Consider the following 19,000-nt stretch of genomic DNA (forward strand, 5'->3'; position numbering starts at 1 on the left):
AAATCTTGGAAGAGGGAAAGTAGAACCAACATGTATAGGAAGTGGCAGACTGCAGCATGGTCAGTGTCGAGATGTTGTGTGGGAGAGTGGAGGAGAGATGAAGCAATCATGGAGTCAAAGGTACACCTTAGGAATTTTTCTAGAAAACAAACAGGAAAAATGAACTAAAGACCTGAAAGGAAAGGCAGCAAGTAAGAGAAATTAAAAATAATTTAATCAGTCTTGCTAAATGAAATGTTAGCTTGTCCCTTGCCTGCTTGGAAGGGACAGGGGCTCTGTTCTGAGCAGGGTGTATTTGTCACAGCCGACATGCAATCCTGGAAGGATTATTGACTCCAGTAGGTGATGATGGTCCCTGAAGGACGTGGTGCTTTGAGCACCTCAAAACAGCCAGAATTTAATGTTTTTGTCTTTGTTTACTGTGCCTGTTTGTGTAATTCACTAGGCATTGCAAGTCGGACCATTTTTGTTAATTTTTCTACAGTTAGGTTGAATTGGAAATGCACGTGCTGATAAAATGCATGATACTAAAGTGTGCTGAGATGGCTTGGTGATGCATCTCTGCTTTGTGATACAGTTTATGTGTTGCTTGAGGTTTGTTGTTTCTTTTCAATGTACCATCTTACATAATTTTTGCAGCCTGGATCTTGTACCAACTTTTTGTGGTTGAAGAGTGAATTAAACTTTAAAACAATGAAGCCTTTGGAATGTCCTTCTTAAGTAAATAACTCTTCTTTGCTCTAACCTGGAAAAAATGTGGTTTGTTGCTCAGTGTGAAGGACTGAGGTTTGTCAGGGCTGGCTTGGGGGGCAAAATAATGTTTTCATGCATTTATATTACAGTGAGAAGTGATTGTTTTAGTTCACATCCTTGAATTGGAAAATTCTTCCAAGATGTGTTGCGTGTTTGAACAGCTACTCTGGTGTATTAAGGCTGGTCTGCTTAGATGTTTATAAATATGTGCCTGTCCCTAAGTCTTCAAATATGTAACTTTTATTTTCACATGGAAGTACCCATATACAGTGAACATTCTATTTTTTAGTTACATACTAAAATAACCTGGTTACACAGATGCTGCTTATGATATGCAATAAAATATTTTAGTGAACCTGAGTTGGTCCTTTAAAGGGAAAAACAAAAGCCCCACCACTTTTTTATTAGTCTGGATGTTGCAGCCAGACAGAACTGTTCCTTCAAGTGGCTTAATGAAGATTTGATTGATTTATTTTGCTCATCTGGAGAGTGTGTGGATTACCTCTGTCAATATTGGGCATGATAAATGAGGGCTGGGCACTTACAGAGCAATTTGAATTATTTGAGCTGTTTAGGAATCGAGCAGTGACTCGATTCAAGAGGCATTACAAGGAGAAAATGCTGAGTCCTTTCGGGATCTTCTGAGGTAACAGATCATGGTACAAATCAATGCCTAGAAGCTGATCTTAAATGTCTTTATATGTGAGACTGGGATCAAACTGCTGAGAAAATAATTGTAGTTCTTTGGTGAAGTTTTGAAGCAGTGCTGGAAGATGTTCTTTGGCCATGTGCACACATAAATGACAGGGTTGAGGTAGAATTGCTGGGTGAGATGTGGTGGCTTGGGATTGCAGAGGAGGTTGGAAAAGTGATGTAATTGCTCTTTTGGGAGAGTAAATCAATAGGAAAAAAATCTGTTGTTATTTCTGCCTTCATCTTTTAGCCAAAACAAGGGAAATTTAAGCATTAGATTAGATCATTGTATTCATGCCACCTTAGTTTTCTTAAGCTTCGTTTTGTCAAAATTGTTGCCAGCAAACCTGTTTATTGGCCAGTGCTGTAGCCTGCATGGTTGTGTGTGCAGTGTGTGATGACTGTGCTCTGAAAGGCTCTGGAGTTTGTGTCACCGGGACCCTCACTCACTTCTTAGTCCCGGGTAAAGACATCCTGAATGCCTGTCATTGTTAACACTGGTACAAAGTAGCAAAGATAAATATTTTAGCTACTCATTTGTCATGTTTTCTCACCCATGTTTCTGTTTTAACTTGTAGATTTCGGATCTTTGTTTGACTTGGAAAATGATCTTCCTGATGAGCTGATCCCCAATGGCGAGTTGGGCCTTTTAAATAGCAGTGGGAACCTCGTTCCAGATGCGGCTTCCAAACACAAACAACTTTCTGAGCTTCTGAGGGGAAGCAGCGGCTCTTCCTTAAACCCAGGAATTGGCAATGTGAACTCGAGCAGCCCCGTGCAGCAGGGAGTTGGTGCTCAGGTGCAAGGGCAGCCGAACAGCGCGAACATCGGGAATCTGGGTGCCATGGGTAAGAGCCCGCTGAACCCAGGAGACTCCTCTGCTCCGGGCCTGGCCAAGCAAGCAGCCAGCACCTCTGGACCTACCACACCTGCATCCCAAACTCTGAACTCTCAAGCACAAAAACAAGTGGGAATGGTGACGAGCAGCCCTGCAACATCGCAGACTGGACCTGGGATATGTATGAATACTAATTTCAGTCAGACACACCAGAGCCTTCTCAACAGTAATTCTGGTCACAGTTTAATGAATCAGCCTCAGCAAGGACAAGGGCAGGTAATGAATGGATCTCTTGGGGCAGCTGGAAGAGGAAGGGGAGCAGGAATGCAATATTCTGCCCCTGCCATGCAGGGGAATGCAGGCAGTGTGCTGGCAGAGACTTTAACCCAAGTATCTCCACAGATGGCTGGGCACACCGGGCTGAACACAGCACAGACAGGAGCAATTACTAAAGTATGTACATGCCATTTACTGTATTCTATTTATTGCACTTGTTTTTCTCCATACAGGTGTTTAGGAAAAACAGTAGATCCTTTTCTGGGACAGAACTAAAGGATGTGCTTTCTTGAGTCTGTAGTTACCCATTTCAGTCACCAGTGATACTGTGAAAAGGAGATAATTGAAGCAGTTCTTCTCATGTAATCAAAAATGAAAGTACTTGTTGAAAAAGACGTCCTCGAAGCTAAATGTTGGAGAGTATCTTAGCAGAGTGAATTAGAAAAGAGTAGCATAATCCTGCAGAAAGGAAGCAGATGATTTCTCGTGTGCAGGATCTCAATTTAGCTGCCAGACAACGCCATCTTCTAAAGCAATGTGAACACGTGGAGATTGAAGGGAGAGGTGTAGCAATTGCTCCTTTTGTCAAGGACCACTGTCAGCAGCCGTGCAGCAAATGTTTTTTAAGTGCAGAGGAACTGATCTGGAAACATCAAATTTCACGTAGATTGCCAAGCTAATGCAAGCTGTGAAAGGGAAGGGCAGGAGCCTAATTTGGTGGCCATTGTGGATCAGGGCAGGGAATATATACCTGGAAGTGTCTGCTTCTGTCCTGGGGCACTGCTCCGGCTCCCTGTTTGATGCAGTTACTGCTTTTTAGTTCTTTGTTTTCAGGTGTGAGCTTAGAGCAGTGTTTTGACTGCTGCTCCTCCTGCATTGTGCCTTATCTCTTGTCTGGATTATTTTGGTACAGTTCCTTCATGAAATTTTGATGGCAAACCCACCATGTTCTGATATGTAGAAAAAGATCAGTTTTTATCTCTGATATTTTATCTATTCATACATCAGTAGCTGTTGTCACTGTAGTTTATTAGCATGTAAATGTTAATTCATTGATGTGTTAGTAATTGTGGAAAAAATTGCATTGTCTGACATGAAAGTGTGTGTCCTGTACTCTGAAGAGATGCTCACATCACTGTGGAATACTGTATAGTTAATTTTAATTTTTTAAAAATAAAAACCATAAAAAGCAATCTCTCTGCAGTGAAGAGATGCTTCTGCTTAAGGAAGAGATACTTGTGTTACGAGTGAAGGTCAGAGCATCTGAAAGTTGACATAACTGTTTTAGAGGCTGGAGACAGCTAATTTTGTTGTGTGGAAGCTGATTGGTTTGCACTGAAAGAGAGTCAGCTTATCTTTCTTTTGTTTTCCTTTGAAATTTGTGGGAAGAGTTGAGGAATTCTATTTATCTGGCTTATTCTGTGAACTTACGGATACCTAAGTTCTTAGGAGTAGATTTTTCCTAGTCATTACTCAGTTTTATGTGAACCAACTGTAGTAGAACTACCCCAAAGCAAAGGACTTGCTGACATAGTCTGTGTGAGCCTGATGGGGGAGGTTCTGTGAGGTCTTGATTTATTTTAAACAAACCCACCTCTAGTAAAGAACAGGCCAGAACTCAGACACATTCCAGATTTCAAGGACTTCAGGCTTAGCCTGTTGCCAGCTACAAATGGATTCACCAGCTTGGAGAGGGACCCAGACTGCCTCAGTTTACACATGTGCAAGAAGCAAAGTGAAGTTGACTTGAGCAAGGAGTACACTGGAAAAGAGCAGTGAAAGGACTGTTTCATGACAGCAGAAGTGATAAAATGGTGCTTCCTTGAAGGTGCACTTAAAATAATTTTTAAAACCTGTCCAAGTAAAACAGGAAAACTGTTCCAGAACTCCATCTCTTGTTTAATAAGATGAAGCTTAAAAGCATTGTGTTTCTTTAAAAAAGTTTTATTTTATATACATCTTATTTTTCTCTTAGTAAAGAGAGCATGTGAGCTCAATGTTTTACACAAAGATTTTGTGTTTCCCTTTTGGAACAAATACTTGCTCCCTGAATTTTCTTGTGCCAAGCAGCAGTGTTCTCTATTTTTGCCATTTTCTTAGTTGGCATTTGAGGATTGGTATCTTTTTCCAGTCTCTCCCCATCCCCCAGTTTATTGTCCTAGTAGGATTATCAGCCATGATTGTGTGTTAGCTTTTTCTTATTGATGCTCCAGGAAAGCTTTTAAAAAAAGCAAAGAAACACTTCAGTGAGTTTGTCTGTTCTTCTGAAACTGAAATTTCTGCTGAAGGAAAATTTGGGTTAGTTTGTTTTTTCACCTCCTGATTCCCTGGTGTTTACCACTTATTGTGTACAGCTTAAAAGATTTAAAGAGCTGTAATAAAAGTGGTGAGGCAGCTGATCTACCTAATAGTGAACATGCTTAAAATGTAGCTGCCATCCTACTGTATCTCTATCAAGGCTGGAATGAAATTCTCTAGGTGATGACTGTAGCAATATCCTAAGGGAAAGAAAGAGCTATGAAGTACAAACACAGAAAAAATACCTAAAAGAACTTTATAAAGCAGGATCTTCTAATTACATTAAAAATAAGTGATGTGTATCTCTGACTAATCTTGTTCAAGTACAGCTCAGTAGTCCATTTTTCTCAATTCAGTAGGTTTATATGCAGTGTGGGGAACTCGTGACCCTTTATGGTTTGGTCTTGCCCAGTTTTGTTGGGCAAGACCTTGCTTCTGTGGTGGTTGGTTCTAATCCTTTTTTAGTGTGTGACTAATCAATCCATTCCTTTTTCTGGTTTTGTTTGTTGTGGTGTGCTTATATAAGCATTCTTTCTATTAAGAGAAAAAGAAGGAAAATATCCAGAATCTGGTCCCTTCACCTGATCTCTGAAATTGCAAGGATTCATTTCATCTGGATCATCATCACCCATGATTGTTAATTTTGGTCTGGACTTGCTATTTTAAGGCAGAACTGAGCAGGGTGACTGAGGCTTATGTTCCTGTGCTTGCATGAGCCAAAGGCAGAGATAAACCTTACATCTAACCTCTTCAAACAGGAGTGGAAAATAACTAATTCTCAGTGTCAGAGGGCAAGAAGGTGCTGATATCAAGACAATTATTCTTCCATTTGCAAGGAGAGATTAAAATAAAATACTTCCTCAGTCTATAGAGATGTGAGCAAAGATTTCACATGATACTCCAAAAATGGGTGATTTTTTTTTCTTTCTGAGATATCTGGAAGCCTCTGAGGCACTATCTCTTCCATGATACTGTGTCTGTCTCTGCTCCCTTCACTGGCAGTCTCTTTTGCTATAACAATTTTGCTTGTAATTGTGGCATTGTGGCCCTGTTTTCTTGGATGACATTACAAGGAGAATTTTTATTGGACTGTGTTGAAGTTCCTTAGGAAATCAGCTTTAAAGAGGAAAGGATTTGTCTTCGAACAATTATTACTTGATAGGAGTAGAGGAACAGATCATCTTGTCACAGTCATTTCCAGCAATAATGAATTGCCCTTTTGTGTTGTACCATGTTTTTTGTTGAGTCCATTAAGTCCAGAAAACACGTTCAAACCATCTAGAACATCTTGTTAGAGGTGTTTTTTAAGATTGTTGGTGGTTGGATGTGATAAGCAGTAGCAAAGCTCAGCAGATGGTCATTGCTTCCATAGGAATGAGCACTTCATTGGAGACATGCTCGTGCCTAACACTCTCCTGTTGCTGTGGGAGCTCATCTTTTCCAAGTGAAGGAGATGAAACCTTCCTGTTCTTTGTGGCTGGCAAGGGCTTGAAGTTGTGTTTCTTTCGATGAGTTGTTAGGGAGTCTCTTGCTGAGATGCATTCCCCGTGTCTAGTACAGCTGTCAAAGCCTGTGGAAAGTTAGAAAAAAATGTTGGGAAGTTCCCATTTATTTGTGTGGTTCTCAGGCTTCCTTTTTATCCTGTGTTAGGACTTTTGGACAGTGATTCCCGTACCTGGTGCTTCTGCTCTTTCCCTTAAGAAGTGGTGAAGTCCCAGTCAGATGAGAGGACTATTGAGTGGTTTGTTTTCCATGTGTTTCTAAGCTATAATGCCTCCTCATACAATTCTGTAAAAGGAACCCCCTTTTCTTCAGTGACTCCAGAGTCCTGTCACTCCAACAAATATTCTGGTACCCAGCAGCAGAAATTAAGGAAAAAATCTTGAGTTGTGCATGGCTGATAATCTGCAGAAAGTATTGCTGTTAAGCTGCAGTGAAGATACATCTTTCTGGGGGCTCCTTTCTAAGTATTTTTCTTTATAGGACCATTAAACCTACCCCAAGTTTAGCTTTCCTTCCAAAAGGCAGGCACATTTAATCAAACATTATTGGGCTCTGTATGCCAATAAAAAAGATTAAATTGTTTGGTCAGACTGAATCTATAAAGAGATTAGAAGAAAATGGTTGTTTATTTTCATACCTAGTTATGAGGTTTACAGCATTAATGATTGTTTGGGATACCTTTTTGGATATTTTTTGGGATATCTTTTTGAAGATTGAAGATTTTGAGTAACTTCAACCTACCTATTTTGAAAACTCTGAAGGAAAACACTTATATTGATATGAAATAGAACCTATGTGCAAGGAGAAACTGATGGAAAAGCTGATCTGGCTGGCAGATCTTTCAGTGTAGTATTCCAAGAGGTAGCAGGGAGTTTAGATACGGAGTTCCTAGTGCTGTATCCAAGAGATGAGATTTCCTTACCTCTGTGTACGTATTTAAACTCCACTGGAAGCTGGTACCAGCAGTGAGATTGGCATCAAAACCTGAACAGACTCAAAACAATCACTAACTGTGCAAAACTAGATCTGGTCTGCTGGATTTTTGCCTATGAGTGCAGAACAGTTTTTTCCTCTAAATGGTATTGGCCTAATTTGTTTGGACAGTGCATGTTTTCAACTTTATTTCAGTCAGAATAGCCACATGGCAGTGTATGCTTCAGTAAGAGTAGGTTCAGATTAAAGAGGAGGAGGAACTCTTACCAGAAGTGAACTTCAGAAACCAGTAAAACCATTTTTTACTTCTACCGAGAGAATAACCCGTTGTCTCGGGGCTTTTTAATGTTGAGCTATACAAGAAGTGAATTCTGTTGTTGTTTCCAGGCAGAGTGTCTGTCTAATACATGTGCCTTGGACAAGCACATTCACAGTTTGCTCCCTGTGCTTTTCACTGGGTGGTGTTTTGATGTTGGAAATTAATCTTGAGTAAATTAATTATGATAATGAGCCGTGTTAAAGAGCAGGACTTACACAGTATATGTGGTTACGTTACTTGTCTCAGTGTTGTGAGGAAACTGTGGTAAGGAAAATTTGTGATGAGAAAAAAATGAAGCCAGCTATTTATTTAAACAGATCCCCCAGTTGCTCTTGCTGAGTACCAGATTTAGATATGCTTGCTGATTGTGAATTAAGTCAGCTGAAGATGTTCTCATTCCTTTGCAGCTCTGTGTGTTTTAGCAAACTGCTGGTGCTGTTTGTTTCTGTGGTGGCTCTCAATCTGTCTGAATTCTGCCTGAATTGTTTTAACATGACTTGCAGTTAATTTGCTTCTCATCCACGGAGTTGTCCGTGCTCGGCTGCCAAGCTGCCTGTCTCCTAGCAGACCATGCCTCTGGCAAACACCAGTAGCCAGTCCAAATCATATTCCAAACAGTGCTGGTTCCCAGTTCCAGGGGACTCCTAATACAGACTCGACCGTAGCTGCTCCATTCTCTGATGAATAAGGAGCACCAAAACAGCATTTTTACTGAGGTGAGACATATGTGTTTGTGTAATAATACAACAGAAGAAAGCTATAAATACAGAGAAACACATAATAGCAAAACTCACTGGCTCGTAGTAAAATGAAAGTCTCCAAGGCAGTTTTGTTTTGAAACATGACCACGGAAAGTGCTGCTCCACAGATGAGTTTGCTGATACGTCAAAGAGATTTAGTGACTTAAAAAGCTCACTTCCCACAACTCTTACTCCTGGCACCCAAAATGCAGTTGTTTCCTGTTTCTAGTACATGAGTTAAGTCTTGTTTGCAGTTGTGCAATGTAATTGAAGATCTTTGAAGCGATAGGCACTTGGCTGGGGCTTATGCAGGTATCAAGGTTCAGTTTGGCTCCAGGGCTGCAAGAAACAGAGCACTCAGCCTTGGTGGGGACAAACCACAGCTCAGTTTCCTCTCCTCCTGCTTCACACCCAAAAGCCTCCCTGTGCACTTGCACTGGCTTATCAGCCAGCTGACAAAAATTAAGTGTTATGGGATCTCTTCAGAGCAGAATTGTGCCATTATCTTCCACTGTGATAACATACCACAAACATTAAGGTTTTTGTCACTAACCATCAGTTATATTGGTTAGAGTCTTGTAATTCTTCAGTTTTTGTTGTTAGAGTGGGGTTTATTTCTAAGAAGTTTATCTGAATGAAGGTTTTGGGAGTGAAACTAACAGATCCACCAGTTCCTTTGGAAGCCATTGATTAAAAGCAAGATTTACAGTGTAGTTTCAGGTTAGTCAAAATGACAGAAACTCCCAGGTCCTTACTGATAGATGTAACTGAGATGATGTCTTTCTAGTTTTCAGACTGCTTTCACATATCTTCCTGCTGCTGTTTGTAGTTCGGAGTTTTTAATACCCAGGTGAAAAATGACTCAGATGTTGGGAGGGAGAAAAACCTGCCAACTGAAACGTTGGTGTGTAGAAGTTACAAAATGCCTGGTTGCTTCAGTCAGAAGGAAATCTTTGTCACAGTAATTTTCTTAATAGACTCTAATCACGCATGTAGATATGATTTCACAGGAGCCTTTCTGATGAGAAGACCTTTTTAGCAGGTCTCAAAGCTTGCCCTTACTTAAAAGATAAACTTAATATTTGTGCTTGACAGTGAGCTGTGATTATTTTTGGAATCCTGTAATTGGAAGGACATACAGAAATGTGTTAAAGCAGGCAGTGCTATGGTCTGGAAACTAAATGCTGGTGGTCTGTTTCTTTAGAAAAAAGGCAGTGCAGGAAACTTGGAAGATAACATAGAGTTTGATAACTGTGACAGCCTTCCTGAGAAATGGATCAGGAGTGGAAGCGGTGAGAGGAGGCGAGTCTCCTTTTGCAGCTTCCACAAGTGAAAAACACTTTTGAAGGAAAAAAGGACGCTTCAACCATCAGGCAAAAAAAAAAAAAGATTATGTTGGAAAGTTGCATTTTGGAATTTTGAAATTCACTCATTTCCATAGGGGGTTAAAATAAAAGAGGTAACACAAAGCATGCCCAAGTCTACTTTGTAGTGGGCAGATTATTCTTCACCTTGATTAACATTTAAACTAGAAAAGGTGTTTCAATACACATTTTCCCTCTATATGTAAAAAATTCTGAATTCTTACTGGCACAATTGCTAGTTTACTCTGCAAGGCTGAGAATAAGGAATGGCAGAATATAATGGCATTTTCTTTTATTCATGTGAATGTTTGGAGGAAATACCTGTTGGTTTTTGTTTGGAAGCTCAATTCCATTTCTATGTGACATCAGTTTGCTGTAACTGTGTTCATTCTGTAAATAGTATGTGCTCGTTTCTTCTCATCCTCCTCCTTCTTGCTATTACAGTAAAGAGTATTTTTATTTACTCCAAAAATTGCTGTGACTGTGAAGTGGCACACTAATCTTGCTTGTGTTTTAGCTGTTTGTGTGTAATCTGAGCAATGGCTTTAATTCTAAGGCCAGGAATGCTTTGCAGAATTGAGATTTCGATTAATAAGGACTTGATGATTTTTGAACTCCTGGTGCTACAAAAACTACCTGTAAGTAGCACCTGGAAATGTCTGTGCTTACGTGTTCTGAAGATTCTCAAATCCCAAAGTGATGGATGTGTTCTTTGGTATCTATGTACAAATCCTATTTAGGTTTGGGAAATAAGAGTACTCTGCTCTAAAAAAGGTTCAACAGTGCCTTTGTTTTAGAATGAATCATAATGAAAATACAGCATGTTAAATATAGGACCATCATTGCCAAAGAAAATGAAATAGATTTTTTTGAAGAGTGGTAAATAGATTATTTAGCACTCTGCTGCTGTTTTGGATGGAAAGGATTTGTGTTCTCAGAGTGACTGCAGCACAATGCTGCCCTGGCTGCATGGCTGCTCTGCTTGTCAGGGGAGTTTTGGAAACAAAACAAATGCCCTTTGAAGCTTTTGGCAAATTGACTTAATTAAATAACTGCCTTTAGGATGGGAGGATCTTTGTACCCTGGTAATGGACAAGTGTTGGAATGCCAGCAGTTGAAGATGAGATTTCTCTTTTGGAACAAACAGTGGTGGCTCCCTTAGTCTGATATGGGGCATCTTGGGTTAAAAAGCATTTCTGGATCATCCTCTGTGCAGCTGCTGTCAGTGAGGAATGTGTGTACAGGCCTGGTTTGTTAAACTGTTCAATTTTAATCCTGTTTAAAGACTACCATCAGACCTTGTTTAAAAGCCTGTTCAGAATTGTCTCAATAGCTTCATGGGTATTGTTAAATCTTCAAGGAGAACATGTTTTATAGAAGGACTGGAAATGTCATAGTAACTCTTGAAGTCACTGTGATGTTTCAAAACAAACATATTTGGCTCTTAAAGTTATTTTAAAATTATTTTAACAGTGTAAATTATTTATAGTTACATTTCTCCATAGCTAATATCAGGCTGTGATATTTGTGCTAAGTAGTTGTTTGGAGTAAGCAATATTGATTTTTGTTTCTTTTAATGTAGTTAATGTAACCTGTAGTGTCAGTTTGTTTCTTGTCTGTTTGATTATTCTCCTTGGTCTGCATTTGAAAAGTTACAGTTACTTTTAGAGTCACAGCCTCTTCAGCGTTTCCCCTTTTCCTTTAGGATTCATGTCTGTCAAGGAGAGTATACACTGTAAAGGAAGGACATAGAATATCTCTTTTCATTATATTTTGGAGATACTTTTCCTGTTGCTGTTCCTCCTCAGAGCTACTGTTGTCTTTCTGCCACCTCTGTGGAATATCACATTCCATGGCTTGCCTGATAATGTATCCTTGGCCAGCTTCTGGGAGATAAATGGGGAAAGAATCTCTTAAATAGTGCTACTGTTTTCTCTTACCAAAACAGCTTATTCCTTATAATACTTAATTTTTGGAGCATGACGTGCTCTCCCTTCCCTTGGCTGTGTCCAGCCAACTATAGGCACTTCTGAACTGCTGAGGTGCTGGCAGACACAGCTGGCAGTTGTGTTGGGGACAGTCTGCAAGGCTGATATCCACAGTACAGGAAGTAAAGGAAAGAGTGCAGACTTTGGGTTGAATTTGATATCGAAATCTGCATTTATAGAATCACAGAATCATGGAATGGTTTGGGTTGGAAGGACCTTAACATTTATCCAGTGCCAGCCCTGCCACGGGCAGGGGACACCTTCCACTGTCCCAGGCTGCTCCAAGCCCCAATGTCCAACCTGGCCTTGGACACTTCCAGGGATCTGGGGGCACCCTGTGCCAGGGCCTGCCCACCCTCCCAGCGAGGAGTTATCTAATGTAAATTTCCCCTCTTTCAGTTTGAAGACATTGCCTCTTGCCTATCACTACTGTTCCTAAACTTTGATTCAGGTTAATGATGATGAAGTGCAGGAACTGGGGGAGGACAGGTGTACTCAGTTGGGAACCTGTTTTTTGGTATGACCATAAATGTGTTTTAATACACGTTGAAGCTTCTCCTGGAATTAACTCATAAAAATTTTGGCCTGTGAATATACAATTGAGTATTTGTTGAGGCATATCTTCACTGAATTTTCAGCCTTTCAAAATTCTCTTCTTAAGTATTGTTGAATTATTCTTCATGTCCAAACTAGATTTTCTTGATGAAACAAACCTTTGAAACATCTACACTTAATTTTGTGGTTCTGGTTAAGTTTCTGTTCTTGTATGTTAAGAATAATTATTGTTTATCTGAAGAAAGCCACTTGCTCTGCTTGGCACTTATAAAAGCTCTTGAAGCAATTGGAATGCATTGATCAATTGTGGCTAATTATTCATTAGAGCTTTGAAGTTGTTGTTTGCAGAGGTGACACTCATTACAAAGTAAACCTTCTCAGCTTTATTTTGCTTCATAAGTACAACAGTGATACTGAAGGCAGAAATTGTAGTGGATTCCATTGTGTTTATACTCAGGCTTGTGCAGAATTTTGGAGACATTTTCTTTCTTCAGCCATGTATACAGTTTAAGCATATGGTCATTTGATTTTCTTTTCCTGGGAAAAGTTGATTTCCAGTTACATGTATTAAGAATCTGTTCTCTGTATATCCAGTCATTTGTAAAGAAGGTTTTCCCATGAAATTTTGTCTTTTGTATTTCAGTAGTTGTGGGGAAACATGGGTTCATTTTTTTAAAAGGCCTTGGAATACTGAAGTTCTTTGGCCTCTGTGAAATGCTTGGAAGAGAATTTCACATCTTATTACAAGTGGTAATAAAACACCTGGCTTCTTTTTAATGGGATTTTAAAAATTTTATTTCTAGTTTTACCAAATTTTAGTAATAAAGGATGAAGTAAATTACAGTTATTCCTGGACATTTGAGTATTTTGAGTTAATTTACTGCTGAAGAACAAGACAGTAATTGCTTCATGAATCTGTTGTGGTAGGCCTTGGTTATAGCAATTAGCTTAAAGTGATGGGAGACTTGGAGCTTGGCTTCCTCTGAACAGTGGTAGCCAGATCATGATTTAATTATCAAATGTGATTCTTGAAATGTTACATTTTAAGGCTTTCTTGTTACTGACTTCAAAGGGAGTATTTTTAACTGAATGTTTTGTCAAACTGCCAAACCTGCAGGTTGGATTAGGTGAGTGCTCTCACCTCAGCTCAGATAACATCATTGCCACCATTCTTGCACTGGGACTGAATTCACTTTTTTTTTTTTTTTTTTTTTTTTTTTTGGTGACACCACTGGCTTTCTGCCATAAAATGATTAATCTTTTCCTTGCCTCTCCATCTGTCCCTCTGGCATATACATTCCAAGCACCATGGTGACTTTCTTTTGGAACACATTACTATAGGATGAAATAGCAATTAGTAGAGACTTACTTTTTTTTGTCAGTAAACAGATGCAAGATGATGCCAGTGTAGTAAAGAAAGCCTGTCTTTCCCCTTCACAAATGAGCATGAATTCCTAATGGACCTGTCTTCTGCACTTCTCCGGGAGCCCTAATCGGTGAGGTGGACCTTGCTTCGTGCTGGAGGTTTGGGCCTCATTCCAGAGGGAGATAAGAGTCCAAAGAGCAAAGTCCTCAGCCTGTGCTTGGTGGAAAGCTGCTCTTTGATATCGAGTTTGTGAGCAAAGCACTGCTGGGAGCTGGGGCTGAGGAGGGATTAACTCCAGAGGGTTGATGCCAGATCATAGCAGCTCTGGAGCTCGTGTGTGTTCTGCTCACCTGGGATCCGGTGGTGAAGTGTGCAGATGGCAAGGCACAGGTCCCTGTCTCTGTGTGTTACCTCTCTGGGAAGCAGAAGTCAGCATTTTGAAAGCAGTTCTGTCCTCTCTCACTGTCACTAACTGCATTAAAAGCAGCTGAATTGCCTGTCAGTCTGAATTTCTTGGGCCTTCCATTACCTAGAGAAGATTGACTCCTTCGTTCACAGTACTTTGTAGACTTCAGTTTGTAACTTCTGAGCATCTGAGACACCTAACTGTTTGATTTCCTTATCTTGAGAGAGAGAATAAACATCCAAAGGAAGAAAGTTGAGACTACTGAAGCCAAGCAAGGTGACATACTGCTTATAAAAACATTTCAGTGGATGGGAAGAGAGAAAAAGGGAACAAAATGCTGAGTGTTGTAACCAACTTGTGTGTTGAAAGCCCAGATTTGAGGTAGGTGTGGTAATTTGATGGCAAGGGATTTAAAAGCTTAATCTAATAATGGAGTATGAAGTGGCTGATTTTGGTGAGGCCCATAAAAGAAGGAAGTAAAGGGTGCTTGGGATGGCATGTTCCAGAAATTCTGAGTCATCCTGTCCTGTAGTGAAGTGGACAGCGACTGCCTGGAGGCAGGAGCAGGTAACTGGGTCTGTACCCAGTCATTCTCTGAACCCAAAGGATACTGCTTGGATGTGGAGGTCATAGTGGGAAGTGCAGAACTCCCATTTTGTGCCAGCTTGCTCTATTTTCTAAAATAATAATGAGAGAGAGAGAGAAGAAAAGTGTCCCTAACATCTCAATGATGTAACTGGGGATTTTGGGTGAGGCATGAGAGGTGCTGAGTAGCTGTGGCTCTGTAAGGGTTGGGGTGTTTGTGCACAGCTGCTCTCAGTCTAAGGCTGTTTATGAAGTGGAACCTTGAAGTTCCAGCTCAGGCATTCAGAAAACTGCATCAGAGTTTATTTTACAGCAGCTCTTGAAGGGTGGGAATAGTTACTGTCTCCTCAGCCTTTAGTGTTTCGTATCACACACAGTTGTGTCAATGATACAGCAGGAGGAAGTAGGGAGAACGTCCTTCCTTGCAAATCCAGGGATTTAGAAGAAAGCAGTAGTGAGTGGCAGATGTGTTTTACTAGAGCAATTTACACTGCTGAACAGCCAAGCTCTCACGTATGCAACTCTTCAACACTGCTGTTAGTTTGTGAAGATCTGGCCTCTTATCAAAACAGATCAGATCTAGGATGCCTCTGCTCTCTCTCGTCTTTTAACTATGACAGGCATGTTCTGTTCTCTGAAATAATTTAAATTATTAATCTGGGACTTAAATTGGGTTTTAGCTTTTATACCATAGACTAAGTCCAGAATAATACAGGGATAGTGGTGGCTCACTAAAAGGCTGACTTTGTGACTTCCTCCTACAGTTATTTTGTCAGATTCAGAGGTGTGGGAAGAGTTTGGAGAGGAAAAAAAGATGGTTCTGACCTTCCTGTTTTCAGAACAGATCAGAGTAGCACACCCAGTAGGTTGGGGCTGTGTGTCCTCACACTGCCACTGTCAAAGCTGCAGTTCTTTACAGCACCCCCACCACGGGGGTCTTCTAAACTGTTTCCTGTCAAGCTTTCAGCTCCCTCCCGTGTCCTCAGATAATCTCTGAGGTGCTGACAGGACAATGCTGGCAATGGTGGTGGCTCCTCAAGAGCCCTGGGTAGTGTCTGCTGCTAAATGCAGCGGGTGATGGCAGAGGTCTCTGTGCTTTCCTTCATGGAGATGTCAATCTGCGAGTCTGTCATGGTTTATTCCTGAATTTAGTGCTCCCACTGAGATTCTCCAACCCGCACTGCCACTCACTCTGTCCCCCTTTCCCCTCAGTGGGATGGAGAGGAGAATTGGAGGCAGAAAAGGCAGAGATGACAGGCTGAGATAAGGACAATTTACTGGAAGCAGCAATGAGATAAGAAACAGGAACAGCAACGGTATTAATAACAAAAGTATATGAGAGAGGCAAGTGATTCACATGCAAAATGCACAGAACAGCGTTACCCCCCTCTCCCTCCTCCTGGTTTACAGGGCTATCAGGAGGAACCCCTTCTCCCCAGTAGAGACTCCCTTTTTTTGGCAATGGCATGAGGTGGTATCCTGGCCGTGCCCTGTCCTGACTACTGCAAAAAATTAATCCTGTCCTGGCTGGAACCAGGACATTACCCCTTATTCCATACTATGTACTCATGTGCAATTCCTATACCTTCCAACTAGCTACATACATTTGTGTGTGTGTGTATATCTATATATCTGTATATATCTAGATAGATAGATAGATATCTCCCACAAGCACAGATATAATTTCTGTAGTCAGTGGCCATCCCTTCAAGATGTCTGTTGAGTTCATTTAGTCCACGGCTGTGGGTTCTATCAGTCCTAGTTGTCTCCCAGGGCAGGAGGGCTGGTGTGCTGTTGGCTAGTTGCAAACTGCATCAGGAGCTCACATGGCATGATGTGGGAAAGGCACTTTCCCTCTGAACATCCAGCCCAGCTTTAGTAGTCAGGGTTACAGGAGAAGCTGTGCTTCAGGGCCAGTCACTTTGGAAGCAGCTTGAACCTCTTCATAGGCTGCCAGGATCTCTTTTTCAGTTTGGGTGTACCAGGCCTTGAATCCCTTGTATTCCTGACTCCAGAACCCATGGGGTCATCCTCAAGTCTCCCCAGGTACTTTTTATCAGACTTGCCAGGATGGACCATTCTCCCTCACTGTAGAGCATGGTTTTTACATCCTTTCCTGTCCTGACTGGCCCAGGGGCTACTGCTTGAACAACCTCTTGTCTGATCTGTTCAAAGCTTGTTGTTGTTCACTTTCAAATGTTGTTCCACTTGAAATTATTTTTCTTCCGTGTCACAAGATGGAGAGAGCTGACAATCTGACTGTACCCTGGGATGTGCATCCTCCAAAAACCTACAGTGAGGCCCTTTAAATTTTGCTTTATGGTGAAACCAGCCTTCAGGAGGATTTGGATTATCTTCTCCCCTTTATCAAAACCTTCCTCTGCCCTGTTCTCCCATACAATGATGTCATCGATGTGCTGTAAATGTTCCGGAGCCTCACCCCTTTCCAATGCAGTCTGGATCAGTCCCTGACAAGTAGTGGAGCTGTGTTTCTACCCCTGGGGCACGTCCAGCTCCCAGTAATGGTGTGACTTCATTCAGGCCACCATAGTCCACTGTCAGTCAGCACTTTCCACTGGTCCTGTGGCTGTTAAAGGGTGAGGAGGTCTGGCTGAGCTCTCCAATCTGTGGCCCATCCCATGGATGGGGTCCCACAGGGACAATTGGTGCCATGTGGCCAACAGGGCACTGTTGTGGTAGTGATCAGTACTTGTGTTCTTCATCCCTCATCAGTCTCTCAGCAGAAGGGTCCTCTGAGAGACCAGACAAGGAATTCAGCTGTCAAATTCTTTCTATCTCCACAGCAGTTCTTCTAAAAGCCCAGTGATTCCCTTTTGGGACCTTGAAATACCCTCTCCTGAGGTGATCCATGCCAAGGGTGCCTGGGGCCTCTGGGCCAGTCACAATGGAGTGTTTTGCCATTTATTCCCAGTCAGGCTCACTTCAGTTTTCAGTACAATCAGCTGTTGGGATCCCCCTGCCACCCCAAACATAGAGGTGGATTCTGCCCCCATGGATCTCAGTGGCATCAGGGGACATTGTGTGCTGTTGTCAACTAAAGCCTTATATTCTTGTGTGTCTCGTGTGCTAGGCCATGAACCCACACAGTCCAAGAGATCTAACAGTCCCTTTTCTCCACCTGGCTGGGGGGCAGGGCCCCTCTAGTTCTGATCATAGTATTTGTTTCTCTCTTCTTGCAAATATGAACCAGAGGTCTCTTCAAGAGGATGTGAAATAACATCAGCCCTTCATTCTGTCGTGCCCACAGGAAACTGGAGGGGCATTTATCCTTGAACAATTTCCTGTGGTGGTTGTTCTTCTTCTCAACACTCATGCTCATGCTGCCAGGGCAGAGGTGGGATTTTCATCCCTCTTCTTCATGTCCTCTCTGTGACCATGCAGGTAGAACCAGAGGCTGCCCTGTGGTGTGTCCCCTCTCAAGCTGGGGGCAGCTTGCTCGCAGTAGCAGAGATTCTGGTCCGTACTGGAGTCCACATGGGACTTTACTTTCTAGTTTGCTCCATCTGATCTGTCCACAGTCTTGGTCAGTCCTTCCACAGGTTGGTAGGGAGGAAAAAAGATTATCTTCATATTGCAGAGTTAAGGAGTCACCTGAAGCCCTGTTCTCATTTCACTGACATCATTGCCAGTGTGTTGGCCTATGGCCATGGCACACTCCATGCAAACTTCACCACATGGATTGCGTACTTAACATCCGAGGGAAATTAAAAACCCTCAAAAACTCTTGTGACAGTCCTGAAGGAGGAAAGGGGGGTGGAAAGCTGGGGAAAACCATTCTCTCCTGTTCCCCCACAGACTGTGTACGATTATTAATGGATTCCCAAAGGTAGTGCAGAGCTGAGGGCAGGAGAGCAGCGCTGAACACCCATCCCAAATGACCCTCATTGCTCTCGATGTTATCATGCCATAAACTGATATCCCCCAGTACAGCCACAAAGCCATCCTGCTCCCTCTCCCTGCTCTGAGGAAGGGTACTTAAGGAAACAGGTTAAGTACCACACCCACAAGAGCAGACAAAGCAGCACTGTGACCAGCGGCTCCATACCCAATACAGCAAAGGCTCAGATAAATTTGTTTCCAAATGGCTTCGGCAGATCTGTTGTTATCTCAACCCTTGGAGCCTCAGATAAGACTGTTGTGGTTTAAGAATGGTATTCCCCAATTTAGTGCTCGAAACTGAGACTCTCCCTGACCCCCCTCCCCCTGCGGTGGGCTAGAGAGGAGAGAGGCACAAAAGGCAAAGATCACGGGTTCAGATAAGAGCAAGAAACAGCAGTGAGATAAGAAAACAAAGAGAGGTGAATGATTTACATGCAAAATGCTCAGAAAACCCCTTCTCCCTGGAAGAGACTCCCTTTCCCC

The 19,000-nt window shown here is 41.8% G+C and overlaps 1 protein-coding gene across 7 annotated transcripts in view; it reads left to right on the forward strand.

Annotated features, from left to right (window-relative positions):
* CREBBP (CREB binding protein) overlaps positions 1 to 19,000 on the forward strand; it is a 95,967-nt gene that overhangs the window by 12,098 nt on the left and 64,869 nt on the right. For 6 of the 7 annotated variants that reach the window (XM_053991861.1, XM_053991863.1, XM_053991867.1 and 3 more), the window contains exon 2: positions 2,025 to 2,737. In XM_053991861.1, coding sequence (XP_053847836.1) covers positions 2,025 to 2,737 — 713 coding nt within the window. The remainder of the gene's footprint in view (positions 1 to 2,024; positions 2,738 to 19,000) is intronic. The other variant, XM_053991866.1, reaches the window with a different exon arrangement.

Source organism: Vidua macroura, chromosome 16 (assembly GCF_024509145.1).
Source record: "Vidua macroura isolate BioBank_ID:100142 chromosome 16, ASM2450914v1, whole genome shotgun sequence".
In the NCBI taxonomy this organism is placed as follows: domain Eukaryota; kingdom Metazoa; phylum Chordata; class Aves; order Passeriformes; family Viduidae; genus Vidua; species Vidua macroura.